This window comes from Paroedura picta, chromosome 5, assembly GCF_049243985.1.
Source record: "Paroedura picta isolate Pp20150507F chromosome 5, Ppicta_v3.0, whole genome shotgun sequence".
In the NCBI taxonomy this organism is placed as follows: domain Eukaryota; kingdom Metazoa; phylum Chordata; class Lepidosauria; order Squamata; family Gekkonidae; genus Paroedura; species Paroedura picta.
The window spans coordinates 114,882,701-114,902,242 of record NC_135373.1 but is presented as its reverse complement, the minus strand read 5'-3'; the positions used below and the strand labels follow the sequence as shown (position 1 = coordinate 114,902,242).

Genomic DNA, 19,542 nt, shown 5'->3' with positions numbered 1-19,542 from the left:
ACTCAAGGCTAGGACCTCAAGGCTAGGGCCAGCTAGCCAAGCACAAATTAGGGATCCCTATATGTAGATGAGACGATGGTGTAGGGAGGAAGAATTTATGTTTATTAGAGTGCTTTTGGGAAGAAACAGGCCCTGGAGTCGTCCTCCAGGAAACTGAATGGGTAAGAGTAATCTGCTTCTCTCAATATGGGTTGGATCACTTAAATTCTGAGGCCAGAGTGTTGGTAAGACCACGATTGTCTGTCCTTTCTGTTGAGGTTCCCCTAAGTGTCCCCTCAAACTTAGAAATGTGCAGGCTGCATTCCTCTCTTAATCCTTCCTCTGAACCAACATGGAGTAAGCATGAAGTTTCCTATGAAGCCACACCCTTTCCCCTTATATTGTTCCAGATATTTCTGTGCTTAGTGGCAGTGCGAACAACAGTGGTGCAGTCTCTGTAAGGGCTTCGTTGCATTTTGGAAGGAAACCTACTGGTGTGAGGAGCTAGAGAAGGATGGAGATAGGAAGACATGCTGGAAACTTGGCCAGGGCCAGATTGATGAACTTGAATATTGTAAATAGCAGTTTGTCTTGGTTAAGGGGTCGCACACCTGAGACAAAGAATAATTTATACCCTGCTTTTCACTACCTGACGGAGTCTCAAAGTGGCTTACAATCGCCTTCCCTTTCCTCTCCCCACAACAGACACCCTATGAGGGAGGTGAGGCTGAGAGAGCCCTGCTATTACTGAAGTAGAAGAGTTAGTTCTTACATTCCACTTTTCTCTGCCTGGAGGAGTCTCAAAGTGGCTTACATTCACCATTCCTTTCCCCGTAACAGACATCCGGTGAGGCTGAGAGAGCCCTGACATTACTGCTTGATCAGAACAGCTTTATCAGTGTTGTGACGAGCCCAAGGTCATCCAGCTGGCTGCATGTGGGGGAGGAGCGGGAATCAAACTCAGCTCACCAGATTAGTAGCTGCTGCTCTTAACCACTACATCACTGTAGAGTAAGAGAAGAAGAGCTGTTTTCTGTACACTGCCCTTTTACTACCAAAAGGAGACTCAAAGCAGTTTATGGTCGCTTGCCTTTCTCTCTGCCCAAGAAGAAGAAGAAGAGTTGGTTCTTATATGCCGCTTTTCCCTACCCGAAGGAGGCTCAAAGCGGCTTACAGTCACCTTCCCATTCCTCTCCCCACAACAGACACTCTGTGAGGTGGGTGAGTCTGAGAGAGCCCTGATATCACCGCTCAGTCAGAACAGTTTTATCAGTGCTGTGGCGAGCCCAAGGTCACCCAGCTGGTTGCATGTGGGGGAGTGCAGAATCGAACCCGGCATGCCAGATTAGAAGTCCGCACTCCTAACCACTACACCAAATAGGGCTCTCTTTACTGTGTTAACTTCTGAACGTTTAAGTGGGGGTAAATGGTTATTCCAAGGAGTAGAAAGAATTTAAATTTTCTGCTGACAAAGTCAAATGTGACCCAGCTGCTGTGAAACTCCAGATGCCTCTTCCCCCTCCTCCTTTCTTTCCCCAGTTTGCTGAGGAACCTGACCCTGGTAACAGATGCCCCTGAGGTGACCTATCCATCCCAGGCTTCGGTTTGGAGCAGATTTGAAAATGTCTTCATCACGGCTTCTGGTCTTATCAGCTACGCACCTGTGTTCAAGAGCTATTTCTATCAGGGTTTGTTGGAACTCTACGAAGATAACATCCAGTATGTGGAAATCCGAGCCATGCTGCCACCGGTAATATGTTTTGGTTTCTCCATTCTTGTTTTGAATTGTTGATGCTCAGGGCTCTCCTTCTCAGCCTGGGAACCTGTTAGGATTGCCAGGTCCCCTTTGGCCACCAATGAGTAGGATAGTCAGGTTGCCAGACCCAGGATGGGAAACTTCTGGAGATTTGGGGCTGGGGTCTAGGGAGGATACGGACCACAGTGGGGTATAATGCCACAGAGTCCACCCTCCAAACCAGGGATAGTCAAACTGCGGCCCTCCAGATGTCCATGGACTACAATTCCCAGGAGCGAATGCTGGCAGGGGCTCCTGGGAATTGTAGTCCATGGACATCTGGAGGGCCGCAATTTGACTACCCCTGCTCCAAACCATACATTCTCTCCAGATTCTTATCCTTCCACCTATCTGCTTTTTTTGGGGGGAGAGAATGCAGGACAGCACTGATCGCAGATTTCCTGTATCAGTGCCATTCTGATGCCATCCTCCTTTTTGTTTTGTTTTCGGCGTGGCTGCCGTTTTGAAACTATCATTGCCTCCTGATCTAGTACAACACTTCCCCCACCCTTTGGGAATGGCTTTTATTTGCTTTACCTTGTCTCTTAGCCCTGAGGAGGTGCTACCTTTCTAATCTTACTAATTTGTCATTTATTGAAAACATTGATCAACTGCCTTTTTAAAAATCCTTGAGGCCGCTTACAGCTTGAAACAGTTGATTCCTCCTGCAGCTGCCCCTTCAGGATTTCTACCAAGGGGAAAAAACATTTAATGAAAAGATAATGTTTCATGAAAAGATATGCCCATGATGTTTCATGTAAACCGCCTTGAGCCACATGGGAGGGCGGGATAGAAATCTAAGAAAATAAATAATAATAATTAATCAGGAATGTCTCCTTATTGAAATGGAGACAACCTGTTCTTCCACAATACACATTCATTTCAGTGGAAGGGGCAAACAAATTGTTCCAGGTGGGTAGCCTTCTATTCACCTTACCTGCTTTTCCACTTCGCCTTTCCTTTGTGCTTATTGTGCCCACAGGTATATGAGTTGGATGGGACTGAGCATAACAAGAGTTGGTCTGTGGCTGCCTATCAAGAGGTGACACAACAGTTTGTTAAGGACCACCCTGATTTTGTTGGTGCAAAGATTATCTACTCGGCACACAGGTAAGGGATCTCTAGACAGGTTTGCCAGAGAGGGTGAGCCTGTATGTAGTTTCAAATCAATCTAATGTTATTGTCGAAAGTATGGGTCATTGAACAGTAAGGGGGAAATAAATTCAGGAAGTTTATTTTAAACATTAAGAACTTGAGCCAGCAGGGCTGGGAGAAAAAAAACAGGAGAGAGCTGCTGTGAAGATGAGTGTTTTTTGCTTTTGTTTTGCCTTTCCCAAACTGCTAATCTACTGGGGAGGATTAACTGAGGTTGCTTTGTAAGAAGACAGGGTCTGAGGGTGAGTGAGTACTTGTAGCCTGCTGGAGAGTGGTGTTTTTTATCTGGGTCTGTTTGGTCTTTTGTCTGTTGCTCATTGAGTAAGGTCTGTTTGCCTGGAGCTGATTGAAGGCCCCACCCTCTGCTATTGCTGTTGGGAAGTGGAAGCCATGGGCGTCTTAACTCTTGGCCTATCATTCTTAGCCTGAGGATCAGGCCTGAAGACCCTACATCAGTCTAGATCAGAGGTGGCCAATCTGTGGCTTTCTATATGTCCATGGATTACAACCCTTTAAACATGGTTTTCAGAAAGCTGCAAAAACAGTTGAGTGGCAGGAGTGCTCCCAACTGGTCATCTGTGTTGGTCTTTCTTGTGCAGTCCCTTTTCAAGACACTGCACAAGAAAGCCAGAAAATGGGGAATAGCCTGTTTGGGGTCAGGACTGGGTATTGCTTCAACAGCAGAAGCCCCCATCTATCACCTTGTGATCCGGGAGAGACTGGGTACTACCCCCTTTGCCCCCTTTTGACCGGGGATGCCCCAACACCTGGACCTGCCAGCTTCTTACATTTGTATCCAGCTCCTTTACCAAGAATCTCAGGGTGGCATTCAAAATTCTCCTTTCCCTGTTTTATCCTTAAAGCTATGGGAAAAAAACAACAACTTTCCTGAGGTTACTGAGTGAAATTTATGGCCAAGTGGAGATCCAAACGCAGCTCTGCCTGATCATAATCCAGTACTCAGACCATACACCATCGTGACACTTTTGTTATTCCACTTTTGTAATGACCCAACAAAAACATCCCGTCTCCATTACATCACTTGGTGACTTACTGTACATCTGTTAATGGACTTCTGATCCTGGTACATGGAAAATAATACAGCATTTCTATTTTTCTAAGTGGACTGCTTTAATGAGAGGTTTTTTTTTTGCTAATGAATTTTTACACCCAACCTCCGTTCCCAGCAATTGATTCAGGATTTTCAGGCAGCCTTCTTCAAACAGCCCCAGACGCTGAGAGTCCCAAATGGAAGCCGTGATTACCAGCAATTTTCCTTTGGATAATTTTCTCTTTCTGTTGATTTTCAGAAACCTGAACCTTTCCCAGATTAAAGAAGCTGTGTATACAGCCATGGCACTCAGGGCCAAATTCCCAGACAGTGTGGCAGGCTTTGACCTGGTAATCTCTTGTGTTTCTGAGTTGGCTTCATGTTTTATGTTGGAAGGATTGCAGGGTGTGAGGAAATGACCAGCTTGCTGATTTGTAAGGCATACTTGGGCTGCAGTCTTTTCACACAAACCAAATGGCACGTAAGATAAATTTTGATCGTGTGGCAGAGTGTTTGGCAATTGCTGCAGAATTTGGGGTAGAATATAATGTATGCAGAAGCCTAAATAGTTCTAATCAGAGCTTGGAAGCTAAACAGGATCAGGCATAGTTAATATTTGGATGGGAGAACACCTAGAACAGCCTTTCTCAACTATTTGTTTACCATTGAGAACCCCCTGAAATAATCTTCAGGCTTCAAGAGGCACCAGAAGTGGGGCAATCATGCAGACTATGGATAGAAAGCATAGCTGTCTACATGCTCACCCCCTTCAGGCCAATCACTGGCCACGGATTGGGAGCGAGGGAGGTGGATATGACCATATATGGTCATACCCATATATGGTCATATCACTCCGGACTGATAGCTGGACAGGGGTAGGGGAAGTAGACGGGGGTTAACTCCAATTAATAGTCACCTTTGATGTGTTTTTATGTGCGGGGGATTTTAAGGGTTCTGTGTTTTATCATTTTATTGTAAACCGCCACAAGTCTATGAGAGTGGCAGTAAATAAATAAACAAACAAACAAACATTTAACATATTTATATACAAAACTGCACGCGCACACACACACATATTAATTCACTCCCACCCATTCAGGAAACCCTTCCAGGATCATCAAGAAACCACAGGGTTTCATGAAACCCTAGTTGAGAAAGTCTGACCTAGAAAGATCAGCGTTGCTGTGCAGAGGAAAGTAATCTGCAATCACTTGCCTTGAAAACTCCATGGCCATGGGGATTTCCATGAGCTGATTGTGACTTGGCGGCATTTAATTATTTAGAGCAGCCTGAATAGCCCTGCGTAGGCCAGGCTTATCAGAAATCAATTAGGGTCAGGCATGGCCAGTAGTACTTGGATGGGAGACCACCGAAGAAGATGGGAGTTGCTATGCAGAGGAAGGCAAGGGCAACCCACCTCTGCTCATCTCTTGCCATGAAAACCCAATGGTGCTGGGCTTGCCATGAGTTGGTTGCAACTCTGTGGCAAACAGTTTTAAGTATAATGGAATGAGGACACTCATTGGTAAACTTTCTTGCTAATGTTTAGGAAATGAGAAACAGAGTTTGGGCTCAGAGGGTCATCCAGAGCCATGACCGAAGCATCCATACCCCTCTCAATCATGCTGCATCATCTGGCAGTTGTAACCTGAGGTGCACCATGACAAATGTGCTAGCCAAACAAAGCAGCAGACTAAATCATATGGAAAAGTCTAAGATTAATAGGACTTTTTTTCATATATGTATGATTAGGATCAAGTTACCTGTGATTCTTCAGCAAGTTTTCCTGTGTGAAGCGTATGTCGCTTCCAGAGTTTATGTACCCAAAATGTTCATGCTTAAGAATGTATAGGACTGCAGATTTGTAGATCTCGCTGACCTCTGTTGTTGTACAGGACTTGCTGGCCTCTGTTGTACAGGAAGAAGAGGTGATTTTTATACTCTACTTTTCACTATCTCAAAAGCAGCTTCCAATCACCTTCACTTTCTCTCCCCACAGCAGTGAGGTAGGTGGGGATAAGAGAGCTCTGCCAGAATTGTTTTGTGAGAACAGCCCTAACAGGACTGTGCCTAGCTCAAAGTCACCCAGATGGCTGCATATGAAGTAGGAGTGGGGAATCAAACCCAGCTCTCCAGATTAGAGATCACTACTCTTAACCACTACACCATACTGGCTCTGAAAGCTGACCCTGGTAGTTTAAGTGTAACCGTCTCCTGCCATGCTATCTGGCCTACCAGTTAATATCTGCCTCTGCATACTCTATGCCCACACCTTCAGAGGTGAGGTGGGTGGCAACAAAGGCCCTTGCCTTTGGAGCACCATTCCCCTTGAGGCTCTTTTAGCACTTTCCTGTTATTTAGGCCTCAGGCTAAAACACATCTTGGAGCCAGCTTGGTGTAGTGGTTAGGAGTGCCAACTTCTAATCTGGTGAGCCGGGTTTTATTCTGCACTCCCCCACATGCAGCCAGCTGGGTGGCCTTGGGCTCCCCACAGTCCTGACAAAGCTGCTCTGATCGAGCAGTGATATCAGAGCTCTCTCAGCCTCACCCACCTCACAGGGTGTCTGTTGTGGGGAGAGGAAAGGGAAAGTGAATGGAAGCCGCTTTGAGACTCCTTTGGGTAGAGAAAAGCGGCATAGAAGAACCAACTCTTCTTTTTAGCCAGGCTTTTAATGAGGGGCCTTCTCTTATCTGCTCCCTTTTTTATTGGATACTCTTTTATGCTGCTTGTAGTTTTAATGTTGTGTTTTTTCATCTTAAGTTGCCTTGAACAGGACTGCATAGAAATAATCTTAGCCAATAAAACCACCACATTCATATTACCAAGGGCTATTTGAGCTGATCTGGATCCTGTTCAGGAGCACAGGGAATTTAGTGTAGCCCAACCCCACATAAAGATTGTTACAGAAATAAATGATTTAAGAGAATTAGGAATTTTATGAAGAACATCCCACCAGAGCTACAAATCTGCTCAACCCGATGGCCATTTCAACAAACCATGTTTACAATTCTCTTCCTCTAAATTATGGTCCCCTGTAGGTCTCCTCCTTATTTTACCAAGTATCTGGCAGAATCTGGGCACTTAATAAAAGCAGGCTGCTACCGTTGCCTCAGTGTAAATCCTTCATTTAATAATGCAAAATGCTTTGCACTCAGTACTTATCCAGAGGAATTTTCTTCTCAGGTTGGCTGGGAGGATGGTGGAAAATCCCTTTGGGAACTAAAGGAAGCATTGACCATTCCAAAGACTCTAGGAGAGAATTTGCCGTACTTCTTCCATGCTGGTGAAACCGGTGAGTAGGAATATATTACGCTGCTCACTGAGAAGCAACCGTTGCAGGACAGATTGAGAAGAAGGCTGCGTTTCTGTGGTCGTACATAAACGGGTAACTTTCACTCCTTAAATGTGCGCAGGCTGGACTTTTAGCTCTCTTAGAACCACATGTTCCAGGAGATATAGATCTAAATTACCTTTAATGGTATAAGACACAGGTCCCAGTGCAACCAATCAGACCTCATTTAACATGGAAGCTGGCTTCAGTGTGAAGATGCCCACGTTACCTAAAATAGATTGTCTTCTGAATTTAGATTGGGGAATTAGCGTATTCTAGGAGATGGAGCGAAAGGAGTAACTATGGGATTTTCCACTCATGTTTGAGTACAGTTTTCTAACCAGTTCCTTATCCACCTAACCATCTGAAAATCTAGTCTTCAGTTTCCCCATCAGAACACCAGGGGGAACCTTGTCTTCAGCCATACCGAAATCCAGGTGAACAACATCGACTGAGTTTCTAGGATCTCGTAAGCCCATTCGGTCAATATTCTGGGTTGAGTTTGGGTTGAGCTTGTTTCCCCTCTTTTGTTGTTTGTCTCGAATATTTGTGGCACAGTCCTCTGTACAACCGGGAGATGTTTCCAGTGTCTCACAGGCCAGGTTCTATGGATAGACCTTTCTGCACTGAGTTTTGGCTAAGACACGTCTGAAGATATACCAAATGAAGTGCCAGAATCAACCCCAATAGCCCCTTAAAGACCAACAAGATTGCTTGCGAGAGTCCAAGTTCTCATCATCAGACAAACTGCTTGGTTCACCGATCTTTGCAGAGCTATTGTGCAACAGCCAAGGGGATTTAACAACAGTAGCGTCGCAATTAATGGAAACGGTTTTCCTTAGCACCTCGCTAATGAGAGCGTGAAATTTAACTGGTGTTAGCCCTTTCTGTCTGCTTCCGTGGAGGCCGCTCTCCTTTGTAAGAATAATTGTGTCTCTGTATGTGTGGGTGGGAACTGTTCCCCGGTTATCCCCCCTGAACCCTCTGTTCATTGAAGTTTTGGGGTGGAAAGGAGCCTAACATTTATTTAGAGCATTTATGCCTTGCAGCCTTAGTCATTATACTTTGTCAAAGCTGCCGCTCCTGTCACAAACTGTGTGACACATTTGCATGCGCATCTCCAGAATGCCTTGCCGCAGCCGCTTTTGGGCCGATGCTGCAATCCATCTGTGTAGCAGGAGAGTGTTCCCCAAGGACACGGGTAAACGTCAGCTCAAATGTCATTGTGCTACCAGTCTTCACAAAGATGTGAGAGAGGAGCTGCACAGGAGAGGGCTCAGGGACGGGGTAGTTAGCTTTGCGTGACAGCGGTAGCATAAGCCATGAGGTTGAACTGAGGTGCAGTTATTGCTAATTGAAAACTTTCCCAATCTAGCCGCTGGTAGGAATTGTGTCAATCTCTGCAGAAGGACTTTTCTCTTAACGGCAAACACCGGAAGAAGTGGTATTCTCGGGGATTTTGTCGGATTGGTGGGGAGGGTTTGGTTTGGAGGTTCAAGTCGGACCAAAATTCCTGGACGGACTTGAGCTTTGTGTGGCCTTTGTAATGCTTCTGCCGATAGCCGTCTGCCCTCAGCTTACTGGAGTGCTGAATAGCAACTGTGATTTGTTTTAGAAATAGAACGCTCTTTATCTGCCTTTGTGTCGGCTCACAAACATTAAAAATATGCTTCGACAGACAATTGCAAAAATCTTTTCTCTAACAGCTAAATACTTCTCTCCTTTGTGCGGATCTATAAGTCAGTATAACACAGGGAGCAATTATAGATGAGAGAGCTTTTTAAGGGGAAGAAAGCAAAAGGGGGATGATTGGTACTCAAAATTGCCCAAACCTACCTTTGCAAGTTCTCGGATGGCATTTTAGGTGTCTGTAGGATTTGCTAGAGAAGTAGGAGATGGCAAAGAGACAGAAATAAAGCCAACATGGGGAGGAGAGCTGGAAGATGTGTTTTGTCCCTTCCCATGAGTTCTCACAGTCTCCTAACTTATCCTTATCCATTGTTGTTCCTCTATATATTTATGAGACAACCTAGGGGGTGGGATGTGTCCAGCTGTCCAAGTTGGAATCGGGCCAATCAGGGTGTAGCCAGCTCTGTCCTGATTGGCCCTGCTCCTGCAGCTCCTGCCTTCCGTCCCTGGACTCTAGCCTCTTTGCTCTCGGACTCCTGGTGGTGGGCCTCCTAACGAAGGCCTCTTGTCCTGCTAGGCTGGGCCTGCTGACGAGGGCCTGCTGGCCTGCTGATTGCTCGTTAAGGACTGCTAATGAGCTCAGTCCCAGCCCTGCTAATGAGCTGCCCAGCCCCCACCCTCCCCATTTGAACTGGCTGCGAGCTGCAGCCCAAAGCCACCTTAAGCTGCCTTGCTGGGGTCCAGGGGAGGGGACCCTTTCAAGGCACGTTCTTAGGAACGGGCTTTGTAGCTAGTATAGCTAGTATTATATAAAACCAAGCATAAAAAGATGTAACAAGACTACTTGCCAATAAGTAACAAAAGCTGCAGCCCTTGGCCATAATCCTAGCTTGAAAAACCCTTTTTTCTTACATGCAGTGGTAGACTGGCCATTTAATTTACAGGGACATTACCCAGTGGGCCACTGCCCTAGGGAGCTAGCAGATCTTAGCTGTAGCTGCCTGACCCTCAGCCTGAACCTCTTATGACCCTCACGCCCATTGTCAGCCCCACCGATTTGAGTGGCCCTGTGGTGTGAGCTGGTAGCACAGAGGGGACCACTCAGTTGTACTCGCTCCAGGGCCATATTTGCCTTCCCAGTCCACTCCTGCTCACATGGCTCCCTCATACCTTTTCAGGTTCCAGAAGAGTATGCTTTCCCATAGCCACTTTGGGAATTAAACAAGGGCACCTGGTCCCACCACACATTTTCAAATCCCTCCTGTTAGGGTGTAAAATGGCAGCAGCATCCCAAGGGATGCCAGCCCGTCTAGCTCGTACAGGACTTATGTTTCAGGATAGAATACATTTGGGAGATTGAGTTGGGTCCATTCAGCTTTTCCACATGTGAAAAATGGAGGAGGGGTTTTCCTTGGACCACCAGTAAGACTTTGCAGGGGATTGTTGGATCTGAGCCCATGTGGGACTCAGGCTGTAGTAAGGGGAGCATCTGGCAAGACTGAGTGGAGATGTTGGCTGAATCCAACCTGTATGTATTTGAGACGATATTGTGTACCATCTTGTAGGTGTATCCTAATGTGGTGAATCTTTTTCTTGCTCAGACTGGGAGGGCACCCCCGCAGATAATGACGTCTTCGACGCCGTGCTATTGAACACCAGCCGTATTGGACATGGATATGCCCTCGCCAAGCATCCAGTAGCTAGGAAGCTGACTCAGAAGTTGGATATTCCTGTTGAAATCTGCCCCATCTCTAACCAGGTATGGCTCACGCAAAAGGCCCAGCCTTGGAAATTATTTTCATTGCCATATGAGGCTTATACAAAAAAAATGAACATGTGAAGAATTGCAAACTACTGAGTAGTAAAAGGTGTCAGGATTATGATCAGGGGTTCTAGATCAGAGGGCTTGGCATTTGCGGTGTTTTAAGGGTAGTGTGACAAATAGATTTAAGGAATTAGATCTGATAGACAGAGTGCCTGAAGAACTATGGACGGAGGTTCGCAACATTGTACAAGAGGTAGCAACTAAAACCATCCCAAAGAAAAAGAAATGCAAGAAATCAAAATGGCTGTCTGAGGAAGCTTTACAAATAGCTAAGGAGAGAAGGGAAGTGAAAGGCAAGGGAGAAAGAGAAAGATACACCCAATTGAATGCAGAATTCCAGAGAAAAGCTAGAAGAGATAAGAATGCCTTCTTAAATGAACAGTGCAAACAAATAGAAGAAAACAATAGAATCGGGAGGACCAGAGATCTTTTCAAGAAAATTGGAGATATGAAGAGAACGTTTCATGCAAAGATGGGTATGATAAGGGACCAAAATGGTAGGGACCTCACAGAAGCAGAAGAGATTAAACAAAGGTGGCAAAATTATACAGAAGAACTATACAAGAGCGAGCTTAACATCCCTGATGACCACAATGGGGTAGTTACTGACCTGGAGCCAGACATCCTGGAATGTGAAGTCAAATGGGCCTTAGGAAGTCTGAGCAACAATAAAGCTAGTGGTAGTGACAGCATTCCAGTTGAACTATTCAAAATCTTAAAGGACGATGCAGTAAAAGTGCTACACTCAATATGCCAGCAAATTTGGAAAACTCAACAATGGCCACAGGATTGGAAAAGGTCAGTTTTCATTCCAATCCCAAAGAAGGGCAATGCCAAAGAATGTTCAAACTACCGCACCATTGCACTAATTTCTCATGCTAGCAAAGTTATGCTCAAAATCCTACAAGCTAGGCTCCAGCAATATGTGGACCGAGAACTTCCAGAAGTACAGGCAGGATTTCGAAGAGGCAGAGGAACTAGAGATCAAATTGCCAACATACGCTGGATCATGGAGAAAGCTAGGGAGTACCAGAAGAACGTCTACTTCTGCTTCATTGACTATGCTAAAGCCTTTGATTGTGTGGAGCACAACAAATTGTGGCAAGTTCTTAAAGAGATGGGAATACCAGAGCATCTTATTTGTCTCTTGAGAAATTTATATGCAGGTCAAGAAGCAACAGTGAGAACTGAACATGGAATCACTGACTGGTTCAAAATTGAGAAAGGAGTTCGGCAAGGCTGTATACTGTCGCCTTGCCTTTTTAACTTGTATGCAGAGCACATCATGAGAAATGCGGGATTAGAGGAGTCACAAATTGGGATCAAGATTGCAGGGAGAAATATCAACAACCTCAGATATGCAGATGATACCACTCTAATGGCAGAAAGTGAAGAGGAACTAAAGAGCCTGTTGATGCGGGTGAAGGAGGAGAGTGCGAAAGTTGGCTTGAAACTCAACATCAAGAAAACAAAGATCATGGCATCCGGCCCTCTCAATTCCTGGCAAATAGAAGGGGAAGAAATGGAGATAGTGACAGATTTTATTTTCCTGGGCTCCAAGATCACTGCAGATGGGGACTGCAGCAAAGAAATTAAAAGACGCTTGCTCCTGGGGAGGAAAGCTATGGCAAATCTAGACAGCATCCTAAAAAGCAGAGACATCACCCTGCCAACAAAAGTGCGTTTAGTCAAGGCTATGGTCTTCCCAGTTGCAATGTATGGCTGCGAAAGTTGGACCATAAGGAAGGCCGAGTGTCAAAGAATTGAGGCTTTTGAACTCTGGTGCTGGAGAAGACTCTTGCGAGTCCCTTGGACTGCAAGGCGAACAAACCGGTCAGTCCTAGAGGAGATCAGCCCTGACTGCTCTTTAGAAGGCCAGATCCTGAAGATGAAACTCAAATATTTTGGCCACCTCATGAGAAGGAAGGACTCCCTGGAGAAGAGCCTAATGCTGGGAGCGATCGAGGGCAAAAGAAGAAGGGGACGACAGAGAATGAGGTGGCTGGATGGAGTCACTGAAGCAGTAGGTGCAAACTTAAATGGACTCCGGGGAATGGTAGAGGACAGGAAGGCCTGGAGGATCATTGTCCATGGGGTCGCGATGGGTCGGACACGACTTCGCACATAACAACAACAAAGGGTAGTGTTAGATCCATGGGTTTGGCGATACCAGGGCACTGGGCATTCATTTCAGCTCTTTATTGTGACCCCAGCATTGATAGTCCAAGAACCAAAACTGAACCAAAGAAGGCCACAATAACCCCAACTTATATACTAAAGCCCCACAATGGATCTTCCCACCAGTGCGTGTTATTGGTCAGTTTCACTTTAAACTGATTGGATCTGGCCGATGGGATCTAGCCGCGCATTGGTCAATTTCAGTGTAGGTTTGCAATCCAACCAGTATCTCTTCTTTAAGGTCCTGCAGTTAGTATCTGACCTGAGAAACCACCCTGCTGCTTTCCTGATGTCAGAAGGCCACAATATCGTGGTGAGTCCCGATGATCCATCAGTCTTTGGAGCAAAGGGTGTGTCCTATGACTTCTACGAAACATTTGTGGGCATAGGAGGGATGTCTGCTGATCTGAGGACTTTAAAACAACTGGCTCTCAACTCACTAAGGTAAGTGTTGTGGTTCTTATACCCTGACATGTTTGGGCTTTTTGCCTATGTGGGCACTCTCCTTTATGTTGCATTTGGGTTGGAGAGCCAATGAAACATGGGCTAAAGCTCCAGATCTGAAACACATGCCCCACTCTGTACTTGAAGACCTGTCATTTCTGTACAGCAGCATGCTAACCTTTGCTACAAGGGAGTCTCTCTGACTACTTTACACAGAGAGTGACTAAAATGCAGAATTTGCTAGTAGAGGATGTAGTGATGGCCACAGGAATAAACAGCTTTAAAGGGGGATTAGATAGATTCTTGGAGGATAGATCTATCAGTGGCTGCTAGCCATGGTAACTAAGGCAAACCTCCACATTCAGAGAAACTAAACTTCTGAATCCTAGAGCTAGGAGGCAACATCAGGGGAAGGTCTTGTCCTCTATGCCCTGTTGTTGGCTCTTCAGAGGAACTGATTGGCCACTGTGTGAGACAGGATGCTAGACTAGATGGACCACTGGTCTGATCTAGCAGGGCTCTTCTGATGTTCTAATTAGGGCCTTGACCTCTATGCCCTGTTGTTGGCTGTCTAGACTGGAGGAACTGGTTGGCCACTGTGTGAGACAGGATGCTGGACTAGATGGACCATTCAGCAGGGTTCTTCTTATGTCATGTTCTCTTCTGAATGTATAATATCCTATTGTTGGAAATGAAGCAATGGTACATAATGGTATGTAATTCTAGCTAGAGAATCTCCCTTGACTTCCTGTGTGTCAATTTGGAAATATATTGGTGATGAACAGCACTGGGGAAGGAAGATTTATAAAGGCTTATTAGGAGAGGGATTTAGTAGTTTCTGGGGAACTCTAGAACTTGCCATTCTAGTGCTAGAGGAAGTTCTATCTTGAGATCTTGTCCACAGTCCAGCTCTGCAAAAGCTCTGATTGACAGCTTGCAGACTGAATCTCTAGATTCCAGGCATTCATACTTGAAAGCTGTTACCCTAAATATTAACCTATTTACATGTAAGATTCTGATATTATTCCCTTTGAAGTAAGGCTGTACATGCATACTTGGGGGCAAGCTTCACTGAATGTAGAAGGACTTCCTTCTAAAGACGTATGCAGGATTAGATGAAAAGTTTGCTTAGAATCAGCATGCTAAGAGTACTGCCAGGTCTGCAGTTCTGGATTTGTCCAGCTGGGATAAGAACATAAGAGAATGTAAGAGAAGCCATGTTGAGTCAGGCCAATGGTCCATCCAATCCAACACTCGGTGTCACACGGTGCCCAAAACCCAGGAGGTCCACCAGTGAGGACAGATCCCTAGATTACCTCCTGCTGTCCCCCCCCTTCCCCAGCATCAAGAATACAAAGCATCACTGCCCAAGACATAGTGTTTCATCTACACCAGTGGTCCTCAACCTTCCTAATGCCGCGACCCCCTTTGGGAAAAGGGTCGATCGACCCCCCTGTTGAGAACCTCTGATCTACACCTTTTGACTAATAGCCACTGATGGACCTCTGCTCCATATATTTATGATCTACAGCAGCCTTTCTCAACTGTTTTACTGTTGAGAAACCCCGAAACATATTTCATGCTTCGAGAAACCCCAGGAGACATGCAATTGTGCTGAATATAGTTGGGAAGCATGGCTGTGTACACACCCACCCTGTGCCCCTCCCCTTCTAACCCCCTCCAGGCACATCATTGGCCATTTGGGGGGGGGGGTCAACGTGACCATTTATGGTCCTATCACCCCATAAATGCTTAACAAATGTAAAAAATATGTAAAAAATGTAAAATTAATTCCCGTCCATTTGGGAAGTCCTTCCAGGGCCGCCTGGAAACCCCAGGGTTTCACAAAACCCTGGTTGAGAAAGCCTGATCCAGAGAACGTCTCCAGTTACATTCTTCAGAGTCCGAACACCTCTGGTAGGGAGAGACACTATTTTGTTGCCAAAACAATTCCCAGACAATTCGTATCTCATGGCATCCTGTTTCCCAAACCACCTCATATTCATGCTGCTTTCTTTGAACCGCGGTGCACCTAGCTCAGTGTCAAAGCAGTCCAGGGTGCGAGACGAGGGCTCTGCATAGCTTGTTGTTCTTATAATCAGAGACAGATGATAGCATTTAAAAATGGTAAGTCTGTGCATGCATTCTTACCAGGAAGTAAGTCCCCATTGTTGATGGTAAATAGGATTTCTGTCCTCAGCACACCTACAGAGAGTGAGTCTCATGAGTTCTGTGAGATTTGCTTCCAAGGATCCATCTACTTCAATGCAGCACAAAGAATTAGTTGTTAGCTTTTCATTTCCTGCTCTCCTCTGACTTTTGACCTGGCCATTCAGCTCCCAGAGCACCTTTCCTTAGCCTCCCTTCTCTCACCCAGCCTCCTCTCCTCTTCACAGATACAACGCCTTGTCACCCGACGAGCGAGCCAAGGCACTGAAGATCTGGCAGAAAAAGTGGGACGAGTTCATTGTCCTGGTTTCAGAAGAAATATAGAAAGAACATCTCTCTCGAAGCGTAAAAAGCTGGACTTAGAGACACATCAGGAGTCCTTTGCAGCATTGTCACCCGTAACACATCTAGTAGACTTTGGCAATAGATCCTATTTCTGTGCCATAGCAGAAGCGCAATTGTTGGTTTTTAAAAAGCCTGAAGAAGTCTTCTGATGGAATGGTGGAGAGAAAGGCCTGGAAGCTCATTGGCTGATCTTGGGCAAATCACAGACTGTCTGCTTAACCTCACAGGATAAAATGTCAGGATACAATGGAGGAGAGAACAATGTAAGAATGTCCCCTATTGGGCAGAAAGTCGGGATAGAAATGAAATTAGATAAATCAACCATTTCAGGGAAAGTGGTGGCGGGTGGAAGAAAGTCCAGTCAAATCTCCTGTGTGTGTCCTATGCTTCCATTGCTAATGAATGCCTCTGCATTCACAGTGGCAGTGACAGGGAAATGGGAAATCTCTGTTTTGTGGATGCAGTTCTAAAAGTATTGAAACTTCTTCAGCTATTTCATCCCTTTTCCTTCCTCCGCATCTGTGAGTAGTCAGTTTGTGGTAGGAACCCACGAGATGAGAGGGCTTTTCTTATAAACTATGCCTTAAGTCAGGGGTAGTCAACCTGTGGTCCTCCAGATGTTCATGAACTACAATTCCCATGAGCCCCTGCAAGCAAATGCTGGCAGGGGCTCATGGGAATTGTAGTTCATTGACATCTGGAGGACCACAGGTTGACTACCCCTGCCTTAAGTAACAAGTGGAAGAGATAAACACCTACAAAGGTTGACAAATAACAAGGCGGTGTATATTCCATTTAGAAATGGGCACGAAATGGGGAAATGCAATTCAGTTCATGGTAGATTTGGGCATCAAACCATGAACTGTCACAAACTTAAAAGGCTTCCTGCCGTCTGAACTGGGTTCTTGAAGTTTATGAAATGGTAGAAACCCTTTTCCTGCATGCTGGGGACACCAACTCTCTAAGGTTGGTGATGATTGGATGTACAGGGTACGAGTTATGGCCCCTGAAAGAAGGAACCCCCACGGAAGTGGTTCCTGGGGAAATGACAGGCAAAGGTTCAGGAGTGTATAGAATGGATCCTATGCATGCTAGAGACACAACACTTGTAGCGGCCTTCCGGATGACTCTCCTCTACATGTCCTCCAAGTCATGGGCAGAGTGAGTTTACTGGGTCTGTGTTACAGCTCTCCAAAGAAGGTGCCCCTATCCTCCATGGTTTCCAATGGAGAGGGGGGAAAAAACATTACCGCCATTTTCCAGAGATTTTTTAAATGCTGTGATGCCCCAATCCACTGTTGGCTTGTGGTGCAGAACCCTTTCCCCCAAACAAATGGTTTCAGGGCCCAAAATAGTGGTATGGCCACCAGTACACACTGTGAAATGGTCACCAACATGGCCTTGGGGACGTGTGGAGTGGGGAGACACTGTTTCCCAGTTGAAGAACTGGCTGTTTTTCACTGCCCAAAGGAGTCTCAGAGTGGGTTATAATAGCTTTCCCTTTCTCTTCCCACAAGAACAAAATCTGAGCCCAATGGCACCTTTAATACCAACAAAGATTGAATAAATCTTTGTCTTAACAGTGACATTGGACTCACATTTTGTTGTTCAGACCAACATAGCTATCCACTTGAATCTCCCCACAACAAGCAGCTCTTTCCTCCAGGGGAACTGATTTCTGCAGTCTGGAGAGGACCTTTTATTCTGGGGGTTCTTCAGGTCCCACCTGGAGGCTGGCATCCCTGAACAGTGGCAGGGATGCTCACCTCCAGCTGAGACCTGGAGATCGCATTTCTGGGGTTTCTCAAAGCCTGAATAATATTTCAGTGGTTTCTCAAGAAAGTTGATAAAAGCTGACATAGAGGCAGTAATTGAGAACCCCTCTATAAGTTCTTTGCCAACCAATGTTTTCATGTTTGATTGTAACATACAACTGTTTTTGATTTACTTTTATGTTGAACCAAACTGAAGAACATACAGACTGAAAGGTTTTCAATTCTTTAAGCAAATTTTGCTATCAATTAAATATTTTAATTGATGGAAGAAGCTGTGACAAGTTTATAAATTATTGGATGTTTATTATTGTTATTAGCATTTACTGCCACACAGCATTTCTCTTTATTTCCCACCTGGAGCTTGGCATTCCTGCACCTCCATGGGATCAAAAGCCAGAGAGTCTCCCCTCCCAAGTTGCCCTTTTCTCCAGGGGGACTAATCTCTGTTTTCTGGAAATGACCAGCAATTCCAGCAAATCCCCAGGTCCCAACAGGGGACTGGCATCCTGCAACCTCTTTGGGACACAGTGCCACAGAGATTTCCCCTCCAAAACAGCCACTTCCCCCTGGGAGCTGATCTCTAAAGCCTGCAGATGACCTCTAATTCCAGGAGATTCCCAGGCCACACCTGAAGGTTGGTGACCCCTGGGTCAGGAATGTTCCTTGAGGTTTGGAGGCAGGGCCTCAAGAGTTCAGGGGTGGGCAGGAGCTTTTGCATGTAGCCTGCTTCCAGGAAGGCCACAGTGCAAGTGAGCATTCTGGCACCTGTTGTTTCCCTGAGGGCAACGGGCTTTGTCTCTAGTCTAAAATAAATGGCAACAGAAATTGTAATGATGTCCCTTAGATCCAGTGTCTAAGCTTCAAAGCCAAAACTTGCCAGTATCAATGAGATTTGCATGGGCAAATTTGCATAGTTTGTTGGCCTTCATGACATGCTACTTCCCATTAAAAAAAATCCCTGCTCCTTTCTAAAATAGCGGTGACTCTTGCATATGACAGTGAACAGAATCCGCTAGTATAAAAATTAAAATAGCTTTTTGATCATATGCATTTTTCATATAAATCAGTGGTTCTCAACCTTCCTAATGCCGTGACCCTTTAATACAGATCCTCATGTTGTGTTGACCCCCAACCATAAAATTATGCAAGTTCTTTCACAGAAATTAAAGCAAAACTGACCAGTGGTGTAAGAATCCATTGTTCATGATTGTATATAAATTGTTTTTTCCCCAAGATTTCTCAGTTCAGTTCTGCCTCTTGCCCCACCAAGCCGATCTCGCTCTTTTCCACTGCGCCAGACAGATGAACGTTCTGTCTTGATCTACCCCGCAAGGCTGTTGTTTGGATGGTGCCCCCCTGGTCAAGCTGCTTGCCCTGCCGCACTCCTGTGTAAGGGTTGTCCTACCCCCAAAGGGCTCCCGACCTCCAAGTTGAGAACCACTGATATAAACTGACCCATTCCATGTTGGAAGAACTGGAAGTTCTTACACAGATTGGTTTTCACAGAAACAAGCATATCAAGCTACACTCAGCCAACAAGATTTGCGAAATAATCTGAGCGGCATGATAGACATAACTGCGAGGATAGAAAAGCTAGCATGACTACGGTAATGGGCTGAAGTCCTGAGCTTGCTTGAATCTCAATTCATACTAGCTCCAAACCTGTATACTGAAATCTCAGTTTCTTTGAAGTTATCATAAAATTATGTCTGTGAAGACTTATGTAGTGGTAACATATCTGCAAAGATGCTTCCATGAGCTTGCCATTCGATACTGCATACAATTTCATGTGCAATACTTCTCCAGAAAATGACATCACACCTAAGTCATGGCGGTATCTGTAATGCCCACTGATTATTACATAA

General features: G+C 45.4%; 1 protein-coding gene and 1 long non-coding RNA gene across 11 annotated transcripts in view; one reads left to right on the top strand and one right to left on the bottom strand.

Moving 5' to 3' along the window:
* ADA2 (adenosine deaminase 2) overlaps positions 1-19,453 on the top strand; it is a 67,237-nt gene extending 47,784 nt beyond the window's left edge. For all 10 annotated transcript variants that reach the window (XM_077340094.1, XM_077340092.1, XM_077340097.1 and 7 more), the window contains 7 exons: positions 1,519-1,729; positions 2,757-2,884; positions 4,240-4,330; positions 7,165-7,273; positions 10,543-10,700; positions 13,186-13,388; positions 15,785-19,453. In XM_077340094.1, the coding sequence (XP_077196209.1) occupies positions 1,519-1,729; positions 2,757-2,884; positions 4,240-4,330; positions 7,165-7,273; positions 10,543-10,700; positions 13,186-13,388; positions 15,785-15,881 (997 nt within the window). In that variant the 3' untranslated portion in view covers positions 15,882-19,453. The remainder of the gene's footprint in view (positions 1-1,518; positions 1,730-2,756; positions 2,885-4,239; positions 4,331-7,164; positions 7,274-10,542; positions 10,701-13,185; positions 13,389-15,784) is intronic.
* Positions 5,753-9,904, bottom strand: LOC143838570 (uncharacterized). Its single transcript, XR_013231424.1, has 3 exons — positions 9,854-9,904; positions 9,149-9,192; positions 5,753-5,888 (listed from the first exon to the last, which is right to left on the bottom strand). It is a non-coding gene; the product is annotated as an uncharacterized LOC143838570 (long non-coding RNA).
* Positions 19,454-19,542: the final 89 nt, after the last annotated feature.